We start from the raw sequence: 21,159 nt of genomic DNA on the forward strand, positions 1-21,159 counted from the left end.
TTTAAAATATTATCACTACGCTTGTTATCAGTATCAATCACAGCGAACTGAGTTAGTTACTCAATATATGCTTTAGTTAGGTAGTGGTTCTGCGATTCGCCGTTAACCGATCCTTATAACCGCACGTGACAGGTGCTGCATCGTGTAAACGTTCACAGGACGATGCACACGTTCAGAATATATTATTGTTAATTAAAATTGAGTATGGACATGGCCACGGTATTTCGGTACAGAAGGAAGGAAATCCCATTTGACAAAACTTAACTTACAGATTGAGAACGTTAGCGAGTGTTGACCTGTGTATGCGAATTTTACAACATTTCTATTTACTCAAATTCATAGAAGGGACTTCATTGTAATTATATTTTACTTATCCAACGTAACTTACCTTTTGTTGTTTTATTTTCCTAATTTTCCGGAGCCATCTATTTCAAAAATTTACCTGTTTCACCACGTTGCGGCTTTTTCCTGTCTTATTTTCTTGAATTTACCAAGTTTTATAACGTTTATCCTCAGTCAGTAGGTACCTAGCTAAATACGGAACTCACATCGATCGTAGCCCACGTGATGTTTTTAACTGGCTGTTAAACAAGGCTTTAGGTAATTATTTATGCCGGTAGATTATGTAACCACACCACACATTTAAGTAAGAATTTCGCGGTCTTACCTTTCCAAAGGTATATTTAGAACTCAAATAATAAAAAAGACTAAATACATACGATATTTACTCCAAAGATGTATCAGCCGACAAAAAAGGGTAGGTAAAAAATCGATGATTAATTAGTTATATTCACTTTCAAGGATAAACTATGTAGTAATGACGTGGTCTGTTTTTTATTTGGCACATACGCATTTCAATATTCTGGGGACCTATTTATAAGGTCCAAAGGTTAGCTGGTTAGTGGATTACCGAATAACCAACTGTTTTGATTAACCCTTGTACTTTGAAGACGGATTGCGTTAAGTATTGACTTGTAAAATTGTGAGTAATTGAGTTAGGTCTGTATATTTTTTCTTATGTTAAGAAAAAAATGTTCAGTTTTTTCAGCTTTTGTATTTTTTCACTTTCACTTTTGAAAAACTTGAAATTCGCACCAATTCTAAGACAGGGTAAAAAAATAACAAAAATCCTTTTAGGAAAATATACATTTAATGTAGTTTATTTATTCAACATATCCCATACCGTTAAATAATCTTAGATCTAATTTATGTAACAAAATGAAACAGAAGAAATATTAAAACCTCAGCCTTATTAAAAGACGGGTGTTATTTGAAATTGTATAAAAAAAAAATAACAAGAAGTATAGTGTGAACTAGGCAAGTATTTTCTGTAAAAGCTGTACAACTTTCTACTATACAAATAAATTATAAAAATAATGAGAATTCTTGGTTACTGATTAATATATTAATAACAGCATGACTTATGCTACACAACTTAGCTACAATTTGATAACAAATTCAATTAGAAGTATTCCCACACCAGACATCAGTGTTTTTAAGTACTTAAGTACTACATATTTAACAAAGCGTTGTTTTGAGCTAACTAGTCCTTTGAACAAACTACCTTTTCGGAGAAGAATGAGGTATAATGTTGGCTAAATGACTTTAAGTAACTGAGGAAGAGTTTGATCTATTATGATTTAAAAATTGGAATAATTTGTGTAACATAATTTTCCTCTACGTTTATTTACAAGGCTACGAAAAACAGGAAGACAATATATACATACATACATACATTAAAACACAATTTTATTGTTTCTAATAACGATTATCAGATATTTTTTTACACTCAAAAGCGCTTGAGATTACCATTTCTATCAAAGATTCGACTGTTGCAATAAATTTTCCTAAAGCCTACCAGATCAGTCCTTCAAATATGCTAATTTAATAAATTCATTAATTCCCATCTCTTAAAGATCACTAAAATCTTATCACCTGCCCACTTCTTATTGCGACAATATCAAACATTCATATAGAAAAGTTATTTTATTCGTATAAGCGGGCTTTCAAATTCGCCTAGGAATGTAAGATGTAAGTTCTACAAAATATACACGGTACAATAGATACTTAGAAAAATATTTCATAAGTGAAGTTTTAGCACAAAGATGATTTATATTGTGAACACATGAAGAATAAAGAATAATAGAGCTGCAATTTCTTTCAGACAAGAAATACACAGCTTAAAAACAATTAAGATGTAAGAAACTTTTAATTTGAAGATCTAACAACATATCTATTAAGATATAAGACCCTGCGCACGATTGGGATGAAATGCAATGATCATAATGGTATTAAGCTGAAATTGGAAGAAAATTGGTTGAAAAACTAATATGTAACGTACGGAGTATATACCCAGCATTATGCTAGGAATATTTACATATTCCTTTCGAAAGAGTTTATGTGACAGTGACAAATTAATTCACAATACTGAAAGCGAGGATAAAATACTCGTTTATTTCATCTAAATCTGTTATTAGACACACACCATTTTGATTAAGTTGTAAATGCATGAAAAAGCTTCTATAAATACACGTATTAAATTGCCCTACGGAGTGAAAGCATCTTTAGTATAACGAACATTTTATGTAAACGTAGCTACCAACCGCTAAAACAGTTTAGGACCATTCCCAACATTCTATCTATATCTGTAGATATGCTTACTTAGAGATAGAATTTGACATTAGCCCCATACGAGTTATGTAAATGTCTCATCTTTAGTAAGCAAAATACTATTGTTTTGATTTATTGACTATAGATTGAATATTGGGAACGATCGTCAGTTGTTAAGACATAACATGTCATTTGAACTACTCGTATCAACTATAACAACACTGAAACAACAGATAAACAATTCACAGCCTAATTTGTCCACTAATAATTTTCTCGTATTCCTCAATTCCTAGTGGCAGGTAGCGGCCTTGTTTTACATCTAAATAGTAAAGCTTGTCTTTTTTCGCCAGTTTGGGATCGAAACTGTCTTTTTGCAGGTCAGTCTTCTTCATTTTAAATGTACCTGGAAATGAAAAGATATAAATTTTAACGATGTCATTAATTTATTATCACTAATGGATGCTATTTCGGTCTAAAGACCAATCATTTGCTGAATTATACGATATAAATAACAATAATTAATTGAAAACTAATAATTTATCATCATTTGGTGTTGAGTAAATGTGTTTTTTTTAGTCCTTGGCAATTTTCAAAGAAATTGTAGTGTATTGGGTTTAAAAATGACAGAATAAATACTATTTTAATATAGAAGGATAGTTATGTGGCATACGTGCATATAATATATTGCAAAAATCACAACAGCTAATAACAATAAGGACCATGAATTAAATATTAGAATTATGTACCAATTATATATTGTTTTCTGCAACTAGACTTACCAGTCATATCTAAGCTGTCCATGACTCTAATGAACACAGGTCTTGCATACACCGGCAGGTCTCGCGCCAAGTTTCTCGCCAGGATTTCCAGATCTAATGTACCGTCAACATCTACTATACCACACATGCCCGCTCGCCCTTCAGTGTTTGGTACCTGTAGAAAAAGTGTTAGCAAATCACATCTATGCTGTTATACATCTTATTATGTTGAATTTTTTTTTCTAGAACGTGACTTAAAGACGGTAATCACAAGAATAACTTGACCAATTTGAATACTTCTTTCAGTCCTACAGGTACCGATATGAAAACTGCTATCAGTCTTAGATGGCCAAGTTATCAAGTTATTCTAATAGTTCCCACGAGACGTGGATGAATGAATGTATAGACGTTTACTGCTCTGACACGGTAAATGGAATGAAAATACAGGTATCTTTTTTCCAAATCTATTTTATAGGGAAAGTTTTATAATTAGGAAACTGTTATTGGCTACTTTTCATCCGGATGAAAAAAACATTTTTTTTGAAAGCTGTAGCTAACCCGTCGCAGACAGGTGGTGTAATTAAATGCAAAAATAAAAAGCATACATTATTCCCTCCTTCGTACTTAAACTTTTCTGTAGCGATGATTCAGGCGCATTACATTTTATCGATAGGTCATTATCGTGCGTGTGCGCATCACTTTACAAGTGATTTATGGCACCGTCTGCCATAAGTCTTGGCATGAACTTTAGTAGTAAATTCTATTACATACATTGTTGTATTGTTATTCGGTATGAATGAAGGTGTAGTATCGCATCGTTATGCAACTATGGGAGTTTTGGGAGTTGGCAGACAATAGTTTTTCAGTCACATAACAAAGTTGTTTTATATAACTAGGTTGGAGTAAGAAGTATCGAAATGTCAATATTTTTGTTTTATACATCCTCTGTTTTTGTTACAAGTGTTTACGTATGTCATTCGTCTGATGAATAGGTATGGCTGTATTAGATATAGCTTGAATCTCGATTTTGTCTTTAAAAATGAGATGCAAAATATGTGCTTCATAAAAATGCTCTTACTGTAATGACACAAAACCATTTCGGTCATACGACCCTACGAGCAACAAAAGAAAGTCATATAAGTAATGAAAAGTTAAAAAAGTATGTATATTTACCAATACGCCATAGACAACGGCGTCTCTATGCTCAGCGACTCTAGAGATGGCGGCCTCGACCTCCGTGGTAGACACGTTTTCTCCGCGCCATCTGAACGTGTCGCCCGTGCGGTCGCGGAAGAATAGGTAGCCGAACTCGTCCGCTGTTAAGATGTCACCTACAAACAAACAGAATGAGGATATATTATCTAATAATATAATTATCTAATATGTTATGTAGGTAGTATGCTTAATAAGTCTTTTGTTCAAATGAACGTTGACTGTTGAAAAATCTTATTAAAACATCTTATGTGGGGGCTTGTTATTAGCAATGTGGTTAAACTATTGTTACCATCTTGTCATGTTATTAGCCTGTAAGCCTTCCTAGAATAAATAAATAAAATAGAACGCTGCTTAGATATGGGTGTTTTATCTCACAGAAGTGGTTGAACCATGCTTGTGTGTAATTTAAATGTACATAAGCTCAGGAACGCACAAGTGACCGAGTCATACAAAGATAATGTGTGTATAAATATGCCTCACCCACTTTCACGAGACAAAACAACTAGGTATGAAAAAACAGGTTTATCAAGTTCACTTAATTGGGTCGAGGCAGTAGGTCAGTCGATCCCTTTTTATTATTATTAATGAAAGTCGAGAAATATTATGCTTATTACTCAGCAAAGGAAAAATCATTTTGGAAGCGCAATACAATGATAATTGATAGCCAGATCTCTCATCGGTCGTGTCGGATTGTTGTCCCATGTTATGAGAGTGAATGTTCACTATAATAATATGTCCTACGCAGCTGGCTGATCTCCTTATGAGAACAGCCGCCGAGGCCGATAACCAGATAGGACGCCATTATATTGCACTAGCCGTTTTCCCGCGGTTTCACCCGCGTCCCGTGGGAGCTAATGCCCGCACCGGGATAAAATATAGCCTATGTTACTCGCAAATAATGTAGCTTTCTAATGGTGAAAGAATATTTGAAATCGGTCCAGTAGTTTTTGAGTTTATCCATTACAACCAAACAAACAAAGTTTTCCTCTGTATAATATAGTATAGATGGAAATGTTCAAAAACCGCAAAGAAAGACAGCTTTTCAGCCTGTTATTTTCTGCCTTTACAAATACTTACCAGAAATAAAAGCAGCATCACCAAACTGGAAGACGTCTTTAACGACCTTCTTCTCTGAAGCGGCCTTGTCTACGTATCCGAGGTACTGCCGCGCGGGGTTGTGTGCCTGGATCTTGCCGATAAACACGCCCGGCTCGTTTGGTTGCGCTAGCTGGAACGAGTTTTCAGAGATTTTTTAAACTTATATCCTCGAAGTGTCGACTGATCTTGAAATTGAGGAACACTTAAAAGTGGATGAAGTCTTGCAAATCCTTACTAATATTATAAATGCGACAGTAACTCTGCTCTTTTTCGACAAAACAACAACCAATATAATTAAAATTTAGTATAGGTAAGATACATATATCTAGTCTAGCTCTGTAGCTTGCGAAAAGACATTATACTACTTTTTTACCAGGTGCGTGAAGTATTTCCTATGGAGTGCGGGTGACATTGTGAGAAATAGCTACTTAACATGTACCTATATGTACTTTTATTCTACCGGGCACATTAACCATAGCCCGTCCCTCTATAATTTGGGAAACAAATGTTATAATGACAAATACAAAATCGGTTGTTACCTGACAAAGTCCTCGCGAGTCTCGGATGGGTTCCCCGGTCTCCTGGTTGACCTTGATGATGGCGATAGGATACACCTTCGGGAATATTCTTGAAACGAAACCGATGGCTCCTGGCGTGCCATCCACATTCGCTGTAAAAATAATTTGATTATAAGTATTTTTCATAAAATTGTATCTTGCAAAAGAGTTTTACTTTATTTTGTTACTGAAAAATTATCATTGTTTGAAAGTTTTGTTTTGTTTGTATTATTTTAAAAAATTAAAAAACTTATAGAAGAAACAATAAAGATAAATAATATGACCACTGAAGGCCAAGGCTTCGACACACATTACTTTGAAATATGGCAAAGCAAACATACATAGTTGCAGAAATTGGATAGGTACTGAAACAGTGTAATTTAATTGTTGGGTAAAGTCATAATTTCATACCTATATTGGCATTTCCTTCTGTGGCTCCATAGAACTCTGTCACCGCCTTAATGTTGAATCTTTTGACGAAGTCTTTCCAAATCTGGGATCATTATAAAACAATCTAAATATTTGCCAAGTCATTTAAAAAAAGAAAATAACACATTACTTTTATCGAACTTTCCATACATCGAATGTTCCCGTATAAAGAAAAAAATAACTTAATCAACGGTCAGGCTAAACCAATTAATATTCATGCGTCATTTGTTTATTGACGTAGGTATGTAAATAAAATTTGAGTCGACCTTGTTTTAAAATGGCCCGAGAAGTCAAAGTTTATTGCACTATGTGAGAAAAGAAACGGCATTGAATGCCAAATTATATAAGCATTCGTAAGATATGGACACAAAATACATAGGTACAGAAGTCAATCTACATACGAAGCGCGTTCGAGTCACGCAGACAAAGGTGTCTATGTGTGCGTGTTCACAGACGCGCTGTCTCAAAACAACTCAAAACAGTGCGAGCGCGGCTGCCGCTTTCTTGAGATAAGCGCGTCACACAAAGGTAGATAAATGTGCACGCGTTGTGATACCTACCTAACTGTAATTTGACTGTAATATTTTTAATTTGAATAACAAAAGAAAAAGTAATAATGGAGCAACAAAATTCGTATTATAATTGAACAAGTTGACGGTTGTTTCATAAAACAATAAACAGTGAATTGTCGTTTTTTTAGCCTGTCGTATTACCTATAGTATGTACCTACCTACTTATTTTCTCATATTTCGATGGTTCGTTTAATAAACGCAGTAGGTAGGTACAGTTAGGTGGGTAGGTAAGCGCCCCGGCGGCGGCCTCTGGCCCAATGCCGTAATTATAGGAGGTATGGGATTAAAAGAAATAATATACTAATTTGATATTGAAATATTTATTCTATACTTTAAATGGTACTTGGAAGCAATACGTCCGTCTAACAAGATCCCGTGACGCAGTGTGTGTAGAGTTAAATAAACAGTAGATTGTTCAGATAGAACAAAGAACAATGTTATCGAAAGTTAGGGGTATTAGTTTTTGCTTTATATAATCCAACACGCCCCCTCAAAAATTAATCCCTAACTTTTAGTCATTCGTTAGTTTACTATACAGTATCTAGTCTACAATTCAACATTACAAAGTGAATACCAACTTATAAATACGACGTAACATATTATACTTCCAAGTAAGATCTGGGACAACTGTACAATAATGGTCCAACATTTGCTGCACAGGATCAGGAAACCCAGAAAACCTGATCAGACCATTTCATAATGAAATTGTACTTAAATTAAAACTTATTCTATACCCAATCCTTTTCTCAGTCTTATAAAAGACACGACTGGTAAAGGTTTTGTCAACAAGTCTGCCAACTGGTTACCTGTGGAAATATAATTTAATTTTATTACATTTTTCTCAACTTGTTCTCTAGAGAAATGATATTTTATATCTATGTGTTTGGACCTTTTATGACTTGTTGGATTATTAGCTATGCTAATACATCCGTTATTATCTTCATATAAAATAATGGGCTTATTAATTTTTAAGTTTATGCTTTCTGCCAGAGACTTAAGCCATAATGCTTCTTTAACAGCTTCATATAAAGCCATATATTCGATTCAGTAGACGAGACCGCTACTGATGTTTGTCTCTTTGTACACCATGTAATTGTATTTTGATCAAATAATTTAAACACATATCCAGTAGTGCTTTTCCTATCATTACAATCGTGGCCACCCCAATCTGAGTCGACATATCCACTTAGGATGTTATTGTAATTATTTCTTGTATATGTTAACTTCAAATCAATTGTGCCTTTGATATATCTTAAAACTCGCTTTAAGCATAACCACAATTCTTTATTGTTCTTATTTGTGTACCGACTTAAAATATTTACGCATGTACTTAAGTCCGGACGCGTACAAAGCATAATGTACATTAAACAACCGATCAGGTGACGGCATGGTGCGTCACACTTCTTATCAGCGTTAAGAGCTTCATAGTTTAATTTAAGCTCCATCGGTGTGTTTATAGGATTGCAATCACTCATATTAAATTTATTCAAAACGGTTTTAATGTAAGCACTTTGGTCTAAAGTAATTTTATCATGGTGTCTCTCTATTTTAATGCCCAAAAATAATTTGATATCGTGTAAGTCGGTCATTTCGAATTTAGTCATTAAATATGCTTTGAAATTATTCATTGTTTGCAAATCTGCACATGCTATAACTAAATCATCGACGTACAAGATTACGTAAATATTTTAGAAATGTCTCCTTTACCTTTCATATATATACACCTATCTACTGGGGAGTTCTGAAAACCTATTTCTTTGAGACATTGTTCAAATGTTTCGTACCAACATCTAGCTGATTGTTTTAAGCCATAAAGAGCTTTGTTTAATTTGCATACGTAATTATCTTTACATTTTACACCTTCAGGAACTTTCATGTAGATTTCTTCCTTTAGTGTACCATTTAGAAATGCTGTTTTTACATCCATATGATGAATCAGTAAATTATATTGATTTGCGTAGCTAATTAAGAATCTAAAGCTTGCTATTCTAGCAACTGGTGCAAATGTTTCATTATAATCACTAAGATATTCTTGACTGAAACCTCTAGCGACAAGACGTGCCTTATATCTTGAAGGTTGACCTGAAACGTCATTTTAATAGTGAATATCCATTTACAGTCTACAATATTTTTATTTAATGGTTTTGGTACTAATGTCCATGTATTATTTTTCTTAAGAGAATTGAGTTCTTCTCTGACTGCTTTTTCCCACTGATTCCTATCGTTCAGAGATTTAATTTCATTTAATGATTTTGGTATATTACTTGTGATGGATAACGCACTATAGACATCATAGTCATTTTCATTATATGATTTACGCGAACATGTTTTCAGTCTTTCACTTCTTCGTAAATTTAAAATTCATCAGGTTTATCCTGATTTTGTGTTTCAAACTACTCTCAGATTCATTTTCAGGTTCATTCGGTATTTCATGACTACCGATTTTTCGAATTTTACTTGTACTGCATTCATCAGATTGAGAGCTATCTGATTTAGGGCCAGAACTATGAGACTTATAAGACACTGATTTTGTTACGGAGTCATTATCAGTTTCGTCTTGGGAATATGTATTATTACTCCGTTCAGGTCGTAATGAAGGCCTAGATTCGATAAAATTAGTCTCATCAATTACAACGTCCCTTACAGTTTCATATTTTTCGAATTCTGTATTCCAAACTTTATAACCATTGGGTTCATAACCTACCAGTATTCCTTTCCACGACCTATTGTCAAATTTGTTTTACTGGTTTTATTATGAACATATACAGTTGAACCGAAAACTCTGAGATTTTTAACGCTTGGTTTCCTATCATGCCACATCTCGTATGGTGTCTTTGATTGACTTAAAGCTTTCGTAGGCGTAATATTTATTAAATAAACTGCAGTTAAAACTGCATTTCCCCAAAACGTTTTGATGCTTTAGTGCCATTTAACATAGCACGAGCTTTTTCTGTTATTGTGCGAACCATACGTTCTGCAACACCATTTAACTGTGGGGTCCTAGGAACTGTTAAATGATAGCTTATGCCTCTTTCTCTACAGTTTTTCATTTCGGTGGATAAGTATTCACCACCGTTATCACTATAAAGATTTACTACTTTGAAATTGAATTTAGCCTCACTTTTAGCGACATAGTCTTTAAAAGCTGTAAACACTTCTGATTTGTAAGTTAACATATACACCACACAATAATGTGTGTATTCATCAACAAATAAAACAAAATAATTTCTGTTATCTATTGTTGGAGGTGTTATAGGACCACAAACATCTGAATGCACAATAAACAGAGGGCGTTTAATGTAACTTTTGTCTTTAACTTTATTAAAAGGCAGGCGAGTCTGCTTCCCATTTATGCATGCTTCACACAACTTATCATTTGAGTTACGGTATTTATTTCATCTAAGTCATCAATCATATTATGACATTTTAACTGCAGGAATTTAGTTTTACTTATATGTCCTAGGCGTTGATGCCATAATTCATATTTATTTTCATTAACATAACATGCTTGGGAAGCGGATTCCCCTTTATTACTGGTATTTTAAACTCTAGAACTATAAGATTATTCAATGTCTTACCTTTCATGATGATTTTACCTTCCTTTGTAATTTGTGTGCCTTTGTCATCAAATATTATGGTGAATCCTGCTTGCTGCATCTTTGATACCGATATTAAATTATATGGTACTTCGGCACAGAACAATACATTTGTAAGTATTCCTTGCACTCCTGTTTGACTGATAAGATTTATGTTTCCCCTTTTAGTTGCTGAAATAAATGTATTGTTTTTAGCTACTGAAATTTTTAAAGGAGGATTTAAACATTCAAACGATGTGAAGAGATCATCTCTATTTGTGATGTGATCAGACGCTCCTGAATCTAATAGGAATTTAATTGTCGAGTGGTCTTTTCATAATGGTATGCGCTTGTCATGAACGCAAATCCTGAAAAAGAAGAATTCGAGGTCGTTCCCTCTTGCAGGGCAATAGTTTGGACTTGTCTTGTCCTTTCTGGGGCATTGTTTTGTATATTTGTCTGTCTTTTGAAATAGAAACAATCCTGTTTCTTGTGTCCTTTGCGTCCACAGTAATGACATTTCACAAATTTTTGTTTGTTTGTTTTCTTGAATGTTGTATTCTTCAAATAGTTTTGTTTTGTGCGATTGTATCTGTTTTATTATATTTTTCTTCAACATGGAGTATCTTTAAACTGGTATCACGACTCTCGTTTTTTAATTTTACTTCGTGATCTAATAGTCTAGTTTTTACAAAACCGAGAGTGATATTTTCTTCAGATAGTGTCTCAATTGCAGTGATAACGCCATCATATGTATTCGGGAGAGTAAGTAATAAATGAGCTACTTTGTCCGTTTCCTCTAATTTAGCTCCAGCAGCTGATAATTCTGTCAGCAGATCGTCAAATGTTGAGAAGTGTTTGATCAAGGGTATATCGGCTTTTAATTTTAATCCCAATAATTGTTTTCTCAGCGCTAATTGAGTTGCTACACTTTTCCTTTCATAGATCGCGTCAAAATGTTTAAAAACTGCTTGAGCAGTCCCATTTTCATTAATATAATTAAGATATGAGTCCGCCAAATATTCGACTATAATACTTTTGGCTGCCTTATTATTCTTTTCCCACTCAGCGGATCGCGTTCCAGGAATTTCTTCGTCAATAACACTGAGCAAGTTTAACTCTGAAAGCAGTGTACGAATTCTAAATTTCCATACACTGTACTTTTCTCCATTAAAAGGCTTAATGTTTCTTTTCACTTTTTCCATTGTCACAACTTTATTTTTATTTACAACTATGCACTTTACTGTCACTACGCACTACTGAATGTTCTCACTACTAAATGTCCTTTTTCGCACTGGGCCCATAACCTATAGGAGGTATGGGATTAAAAGAAATAATATACTAATTTGATATTGAAATATTTATTCTATACTTTAAATGGTACTTGGAAGCAATACGTCCGTCTAACAAGATCCCGTGACGCAGTGTGTGTAGAGTTAAATAAACAGTAGATTGTTCAGATAGAACAAAGAACAATGTTATCGAAAGTTAGGGGTATTAGTTTTTGCTTTATATAATCCAACAGTAATAAGTTTTGCTAGTGTCGACCCAGGCGAACCTGCCTACCTACCCTCAAAGATTATTGCTAGTAGGAGTTGATAATTTTTGTGATCATGGCGAGACTATGTTGTAAGGTAGACGAAATAAAACTCGCACATCAAGTTTTCTGTAGGTAGAAGCAAGCTTAGATCAGGGACTGTACCAACCCATTACATACAAAAATATTTTTTTCACAAGTAAAGAGTAGGGTAAGTATATATGTATGAATAACAAAATTATAAATTGCGGTTTCTGAAAAACGGTATCTCGTTCAAACGAATTTCCGTTGAAAGTGTTTATTAACCTCTTGTATGCCACATTAAATATTTTATTATTATTGGTTTATATTTCATTTTTCCTGTTTTATACTCAACAATACATCAAATAATTAGATACGAGTACCACTACCACGTTAGTTTTATGCGCATAAAACAGTTGACAACCCTAGCGCGACCGCCGAGTTTAGGCATGAAAAGTGAAGTACATACATGAGATTGACTTCTGTACCTATGTATTTTGTGATATGGATAATGGATATTACTTTGAAATTAATTATCTTTTTATCTTATTGTTTGTTTGCACCGTAGTACGGAGTAAGGAGACTTTTATAATAAAGACATGGGAAGGGGTGCTATATGATTCCTAGTTGCTATAACAGTATAAAAAATATATATTGTTTGTTTGTAGCCCCTAAAGGTTTTGAAACTGCTACACTTTTCCCAAGTAACATAGGCTATATTTAACCTGGTTCTATCAGTAGTTCCCACGGGATGCAGTTGAAGCCGTGGGAAAACAGCTCTACTCAATTTTGGCGACTCCGTAGTACAGATTGATCTTATCTCAACGAAACAAGCTCAAGAGGTCATGATAACCGATTTTTATATGTCGGTTCATTACAACACTGATTTATGTTTTCAACTACGGTATATCATAGATCGAGAAGGGCTGAAAACAAAAGATGTTTATCCATAAATTGAGGCAAATTGGAGCACAGTTATTAGTCCTAAGCTTTATATAGAAACTGCTAATTCATTCTACCAAACAATGTTGTTTGTAACCTTGAAATTAGTTAACTGGTATGTTCCAGTATCTTTACCTTACACGAGTCACAATATTAATTGGGTTATCAAATGTTCTTGACGTAACTGGAATTGTTCGTCTATTACGAGTTACAAGGCTTTATTTAACTTATGGACCAATTTAGATACAAAAAATCCCAAATGTATTGAATTTGTTTTTAATCAAAACAAACTTTTAATAAGTTCTAATTTAATGTAATATTCTTACGCACTATTTTTGAGTTTAATATAAGCATTATTTTTTTTGAGTGTGTGTTCATTTTCATGAATGCAGTCTAAGAATTCGTAGGTACTATTTTGAACAGACAAATGCCTGACACTCAAAGTGCTAATTTTGGCACGTTCGACCTCCAACTCTGACTAAAATTTGTATAATCCATGCTTTATCCAATTCAGTGAGCAGAGGCCAACATGTACACAAGTGCACAAATGCATCGTAACAACCGATTATTACCTCATTCAACTATAGTGGATAATGTATAGGTACGAAAATACAGTTCGTGCCAAACATTACGAGTCGCTGTGTATAAACCATTTTTAGGTAGGTCTGAGCTCGCGTATGGACCTTTTTTTGGTGTGAAATCATCAAATGAACCTCACTGTGGGTCCAGCGTCAGACTGGGGGTGTCAGATTCTTACTGACCAAAACCCAATACGTTCCTTGTTGAGCCCTTTATGTACCTGGGCCGCGGTAACGCTTAGAATAATCCCTCAGCCCCGGCAGGCAAGCGTATGACCCAGGGACAGAAATCAGTTAAGAGCCGACGTTAAGTTTGGCAAGTCACTTTCCATAGTAAAGAGATATTTACCTGTGGTCTAAGTCCGTTGCCGTATATGACTCTGACGTTATGCTGAGTGTCGGCGGGCGAGGGAGGCGTGGCCAACACGTAGCGACACATCTCGCCTATGTAGTGGGCTGCCTGTGGGACAAACAAACAAATTATATCTACCTATAATATAATAGAGGAATAAGAGTACAAATTATATCATCATCTGCCTAGCATACCAACTATGTTTTGGTCGGCTTCCAGTCTAACCGAATGCAACTGAGAACCAGTGATTTAAATAGGGCCACTGTCTATCTGACCTCCACAGCCCGATACCCGTTGGTAAGGCCTCGTCACTCGTCATGACAAGATGGTCACCCATCCACTGCCGACTGCGCCAAGTTGTGGTTAACTTATAAGATCGATCGTTAGGCGCGGCGAGCTCTTGACAAAAAATGTATGAAAAAAATGTTTACCTCTTGGAAACGCGATATTACCGAACTCCACGCGGGCGAAGCCGCGGGCGGAATATAGTTTACATCATATCGTTAGCACAGACGTAGTAATGCAGTAATATAAATTGCACGCCATATACACTACAATAGTAATGTCAATTACATTGATAAGCATTATAAATCGACCTTGAATATACTGGTTCTCTACTTAAAAGGAATCGTTGAATAATATTGCCTATACTCGAGTCATTATAAAGTTAAGCAGTTTTTTTGGGTATGGTCAATAAATCGTAACAGGTTCGGACATCCAATTCACGGATATCTACACTTCTATACCAGTATAATAAACAGGAAAATATGTTTTATTTGTACCGTAAAGGTTCCGGAACTACTGGACCCATTTGAAAATTCTTTAACTGTTGGGAAGCTAGACAATTCTCGAGCATATACGGGCAGTAGCTTCCACGGGAAGAGAGGGAACCCGCGGGAGAACCGGTTACCTATCTTAAAAAGCTATGTGAACATTGTAGGTACATACATTCATAGGTAATTGTTTTTTTTTTAATTTTTAGATTACAATGCAGTCAGACCAATTTCTGTGCTTGTAAAGCGTAGCAATATAATTTTTGGCAGCATAAATAACACCGCAAAAATAATGTTTTTCTACACTATTTGAAATTCGACGTCTATTCGGTATTTGCGCAGTCACGTAGTGAATAATAAATACTACGATGTATGAAGCACAATATAACATCTTCCGTGTGGCGAATTAAATTTTATACCAGACGTAGAAGGAAAAAAATCTATGTATTTGCTGTCTGTAAAACATGTATACTTATTTTGTAACTAATGGGTATACCCATGGCATGTGGCTACATAAAAGAACCAAATAAATGGCCATATATGTACGTACTTACTCGTGTAAATACTTAAACAACAATGCATATACAATGAAAAATTTCAAAGCATCAGCTTAACAGTTTTTTAAATTTAAAACTTTAGCCGACCGTTTGTGAAAAACTTGTCCCGATTTTTTTTATTTAGCATGAAATAGATATTTAAAACCTGTTTCGTATATGCCTTTATCGATATAAAGAGAAATCTTAATAAGTCGTATTTAACTAAACATAGGTACTGATTATAAAAGTACGTACCGTTGCTTTATACTTGACACAATCCGGGAAGTACTGTGACGCAGAAAATTTAGACTTCAGCGCGACAGTACAGCCCATTATGATGGCAAGGCCGATGCTTATCACTCCTCCCGCCGTATGGTAGAGAGGAAGAGGGCAATAGAAAACATCGTTGCCTTCCAAACCCATGTAGTATAGACCGGTCGCCATAAAAACGAACCTGAAATTACGAAAAAGAAAATCTTTAAAAAATCCAAACTACTCAAATCATTATCTGCCTAGCCTTTTCCCAACTCGGCTTCCAGTCTAAATGGATTCAGATGAGTACCAGTGTTTTACAATGAGTGTCTGCTTATCTTTGTCTATTGTACCTCTTCAGACCCATTTACCAGAGCAACCCAGGGTAGGTTACCCCTTAGGTAACCTACCCAAATAATATTTGGGTGCCAAATAAAATTATGGTAACATTTAAATTAATTTAAAAGTGCATATGAGTTTGTTGCACTTAAGAACACGCGTGCAATGCATAAATATTTAGAGTCATCTTTGCAGAATGGAATGGAAACCGATTCCGATTTGTTAGTAAACAAACAGATAAGAGTGCCACAGTTTTGTCGCATTTCTTGTCCAGAAAAAGGCCTTACCTAGCGTTGGAGATAACGGCAGCTTTAGGCAGTCCAGTGGTTCCAGAAGTGTAGATGTATAACAGTTTTCCCTGGAAGCCATCAGCGTCTGCCAAAGTCCAAGGTGCAGGGGGTGTGGTCTCCAACAAGTTGGTGAAATCCGTGATGCCATCGCCACTGCCTTCGGCTCTTGGGTTTGATGGGTTCAGTGCTCGCTGGGAGAACTTGAACAACTTCAATGAGGGACTCAGGTCTTTAGCTATTTCTTGTATCGCTGGAATTAGATTGAAACGGACTGTTTAGATCAGTGCCTTATAAATAAAGGATAGTCATTTGCTTATATCAAGAAAAGTTTGTTCATGTTCAGCGTTTGCGGTTGTGACGTCTATAGCAACAAGTAAGTGGGAATATCAAAGTTTCAAATTATATGTTTGTTAAACACTTCACTATTAAAGTGACCAATCAAAAATACAAGAAAAAATGCTTGCCATGTGTGACGAATCATTTGAAACGAATTTTACAATATTTCATATGTACCTAAGTAAGTACCATTCGTAACTATTATCTAATGATTTGACAAATGTTTTCTAACATATTTACATAAAGTAAGTACATAGGTACTTATGCTTAATGACAGTTCACGTTAAACGAATGCTCGTACTTTGGAATTACTTTACCGGAAACTTATTTATTCAAACATGTTTGTAGTTTTCTTTGTATTGTGTTAACCTGTTTGAGTGAGAAAAACCCCATGGATTATAAAACTTTGATGTCTATTTTATGTATATGTCTGCCGGATACTACGGCACTATTGGCGATGTTGACCGAGGACGAAAATTAGGGGGTCACTTCTAGTTTCCTTGTACGTAAGTAGTCTGTAGTCATTATGGTCAATAGAAGTGTGCTTATAAATCTGTGTATAAGGCGAGTTTTTGGCCAGCAACCGAGTAGCAAGCGAACGAACTTCTTCGTTTAAAAATCGAAGATTGCATATTTTATATAAAAAAAAGGTTGCATATCGCAAAAAAATAAACGTTAAGTAGGTCGATGATCTCGGTTGTCGCGTCAGAAACATAAGTACCGTACATAAATATTATGTAGATACTCTTGCACGTATCGAGTGTGCAGCAGAGATGCGGAGAAAGTTTTTAATATTTAGGTCCCCGATGTCTGCAACTTGCACGTGTCGAAGAACTGTCAGAAACTTACGCGAAGTAGTATTGCGTAAACTGAGTCAATATTAGCTGATTAGCTAGTCTGTTCGAGTGAGGTTCAAGGTTCAATATTCATGAATATTTATCTATTAATTTAAGGCCAAATAATGTTGAGTTGAGGCGAAATTTTTACTATTTCAAACTTGAATTTCCATACAAGACTAGTAAGTGTGTGGGCTCGTCTACCTACTTATACTTAATTCTCAAGCAACATCAAAATAAAAAAATTGCGCCCTTTTTGTTTTAGATGGAAGTATAATAAATATTAAATTCCAAGTCAAGTGGTAAAATAACCGTCAGTCCATTTGTAAAGTACCATTGTGGGGCAAGCTAACGATGGACATAAATTGCCACAACCGGAATAAGCCGCAAGAAAAACACAGAAAGTGCGTCATTCGCAGGAGTGATAATGTACCTACCTACGTATCTCAAATTACTTTTCAATCCAAAGTTCCGTTTTAAAATTGGAGTCTACAAAAAATAGGAAACCTGAGATTTATTAATTTTTGAAGAACTTCGGACCTAGGAAAAACATGCAACATGAGACCTTTGAATTACAATTTAGGTATTATTTGAAGTGCCTATCATAATTTTTATATCCGACAATTTATTCATCAGTCGTTCTAAAAAAACGTTCCAACCTACGTCATACGAAACCGGTGGAACCGTATCGTGATTACTAGACCGCCAAATGTTGTTATCATTATAATTTCGGCATAGTTTGTAAAAAAACCTGTTTGGTGTAGACTTACCGGCTTGGTACTCCTCGGAAATGATCAATGCATCACATTTGGCGACGTTTATTGAGTGTATGAGAGCATTGCCGCGCTGGTTCGTATTAATAAGAGGCGTGACAGCGCCTAGCCGGGCTATACCCATCCATAGTGCCGGCTGTTGGGGACAGTTGTTCACCAACAAACCAACAATATTCCCCTTCTTTATGCCCTGCGCTTTTAATACAGCTGTTACCCTCAAGCTGTAATCTTCCACCTAAAAACAAAGCATTTTTAACTAAGAGTTATTTTGAATCATGAATCAAACCAAATATTTAAGCCCTTGGTAATGTGTGATCAATTTACACTTTAGTTCTAAACATTACTTTAAAACAAATAAACACCTATTGGTTTTAGTTATTACTAGCTTCTGCCAGCGGTTTCACCCGCATCCCGTGGAAACCTCTGCACGAACCCGGATAAAAGTAGCCTAGAGCCTTCCTCGTTAAATGGGCTATCTAACACTGAATTTTTTTTTTAAATCGGACTAGTAGTTCCTGAGATTAGCGCGTTCAAACAAACAAAAAAATAAATTCTTCAGCTTTATAATATTAGTATAGATTAGACTGTAGGAAAGCCTTTAAATTCTTACTGAATAAACTATTATCTTTCTGGGATAGGCCTCCTAGGCAATCTCCAATCCATTGTCTGTATAATATCATGGCTTATCTTATCTTAAGTGGCTTTTTTATGTACCAGCTGTCTTAGATAAAATATATTATCTGTATAGATAATAAGATGTTATTGTAAAAAGTGAACAGGAAGAAAGTTGTAAATAAACTGGCTCTTTCATTTGCTAAAATACTTTAAAACTTGATATTCTTAAAATGAATTTTATCAATGATTATTTTGAATTAATATTACAACTATCTTAACGGTACATAATTATATCTTGATCTTTAACTTCAGTCTTAAAAAGCAGTTCATTGTACTCAAATTATTTTTCAACTTTCATTTGATATTGATTAATGACCTTTTTTTTAAATTGGGGTCAGTAATGTGGGTTAAAGGGTCTTTATTGTCTTTATAATTTTTAACACATTAACGCAGTTTAACGTGAATATAAACAATAGTTAATTAAAGATGAGTTAAAGTTTTCTGAAGGACACGCTGTCACATTTCTGTAACATTAATTGTTATTTTTTGCATAATTATTACACAGGTAAGTGTACTTGAGGGTACCTGTTAACAAGTTAACCTACAGGGATCAGTGGACCTCAAAATTAATTGTTTGTAATAACATCATGGAATATTTAATATATGAATATTAAATTTTACACATTTTACTTGTGTAACATTAAATTTCATATGATATTTAATTATTAATTAATTACAAGTAACAATTATTTAATTTCTGTGCCTTCTACATAATATTATGTCGAAAATTATTATAAAAATATGTATTTCGAAAACAGAGACACTGTTTTAATGACTTATTGAAAAAGACTACAAATCAACTTGGCATAAAGCCACAATGAGATAAAACATAACTTTCTCTTTTACAATCAGCCAAATATGCCATTATTTTGGTTGACTTAAACGTTAATGTAGTTTCATGTATCATCATGATAGTTTACTTTGTTTTCTACTGTGTTGAAATATGTCCTGTATGTGTACCTACTACTTGTGAATTTGTAATGATGTACAAATTAATTAGTATGACCTGGTGCACTACACACAAAAATATTTTTTTTTGTTCCAAGGAACTACTTGATGATCACAGACCATATACTTTAATTAAAGTGTGTACCAACCTCTTTGAAGGACCAGACTTCGTCCTGGAATAGGAAACAGGGCTTATCCGGATGTCTCTTCACAACATCATGAAATATGTCCGGCAGAGTCAGATCTTTGCTACTAAACTTTCTTGTTATCCATAGAATCTTTACATATGATAATAGTGCTCTAGAAAGTAAAGAAATAAATATCAAAACTACTGATCAAAGTTATCAATTAAACTTTTTCTAAAACTTTTTCTATCAATTATTTTTGTTCTAACTATATCAATGTGTGGAAATGTAAGTGAATGATTGCTTGTATTATTCCTGTATTAACACTATCGAATAATAAATACGATGCGATGACGTGCCAGTTTGGAGCCCTTACCTGAGATCTCGCGGCGCGGTCTTTATAGCGACGTAACACCAGCGTGAATGGAATGCACCGGCGTAAACAGCACAAAGAATTAAAAGAGCCACAAAACTACAAAGGATTCCTTGGGAGAGCCAAACGGCGGCACAGGCGGCCGCAATAGCGGCAAACACGAGCATCATCGCGACCACCTTTCGCAACGAAACGCGACTAACTGCGGTTCGGCGAACCACCGTGCTGACTGCTGCGCGCCGCGCGCCCGCTGTCTCCTCAATTAATTCACTCGCAGTGTTTGCGAGAACCTTTCATAGGGCATACAGGCAAGAGTACTCCTTTATTGTTTGTTAACTTTATCACTTCATAATACCGTTGTCGAGCACATTCACTGTCTAGACTATTGATGAACTAGGTCAACAGAATGCAATGCAAGAACTACTGACTGCTAAAATAATATTCCTAAAGAAATTCATTCACAAAAACCTGTAGAAAAAGTCGACGGTCATGTACACAATACTGATCCAGCTGTCATTAGGTGGTAATTTAAAATTACATTTGAATAATAACAAAGGCACACAAAGAAACTTGAATAATTAAAAGTTTTGTAATACGCAATGTACAATGAAATAAACAATTTTGGGTTTTGGGTCGTTTATTGACGTCTGTCAGATAAA

General features: G+C 34.8%; 1 protein-coding gene across 1 annotated transcript; it reads right to left on the bottom strand.

Annotated features, from left to right (window-relative positions):
* Positions 1-1,128: 1,128 nt before the first annotated feature.
* Positions 1,129-21,158, bottom strand: LOC110381427 (long-chain fatty acid transport protein 4). Its single transcript, XM_064035047.1, has 12 exons — positions 20,504-21,158; positions 20,152-20,302; positions 18,377-18,614; positions 16,432-16,684; positions 15,809-16,007; positions 14,242-14,352; positions 6,650-6,731; positions 6,221-6,351; positions 5,661-5,811; positions 4,542-4,699; positions 3,390-3,543; positions 1,129-3,013 (listed from the first exon to the last, which is right to left on the bottom strand). Exons 1-12 carry the CDS (start codon positions 20,668-20,670, stop codon positions 2,853-2,855), a joined length of 1,956 nt encoding a protein of 651 aa, XP_063891117.1. The 5' UTR covers positions 20,671-21,158; the 3' UTR covers positions 1,129-2,852.
* Position 21,159: the final 1 nt, after the last annotated feature.

Source organism: Helicoverpa armigera, chromosome 6, assembly GCF_030705265.1.
Source record: "Helicoverpa armigera isolate CAAS_96S chromosome 6, ASM3070526v1, whole genome shotgun sequence".
NCBI classification, from domain to species: Eukaryota; Metazoa; Arthropoda; class Insecta; order Lepidoptera; family Noctuidae; genus Helicoverpa; species Helicoverpa armigera.

Coding starts and splice junctions, on each gene's coding strand:
- LOC110381427 (XM_064035047.1), bottom strand. CDS start 20,670: ATGATGCTCGTGTTTGCCGCTATTGCGGCCGCCTGTGCCGCCGTTTGG. Junction 5,812..6,220: donor ACTCGCGAGGACTTTGTCAG/GTAACAACCGAT, acceptor AACTCGTTCCAG/CTAGCGCAACCAAACGAGCC. Junction 3,014..3,389: donor GGACAGCTTAGATATGACTG/GTAAGTCTAGTT, acceptor TTTCATTTCCAG/GTACATTTAAAATGAAGAAG.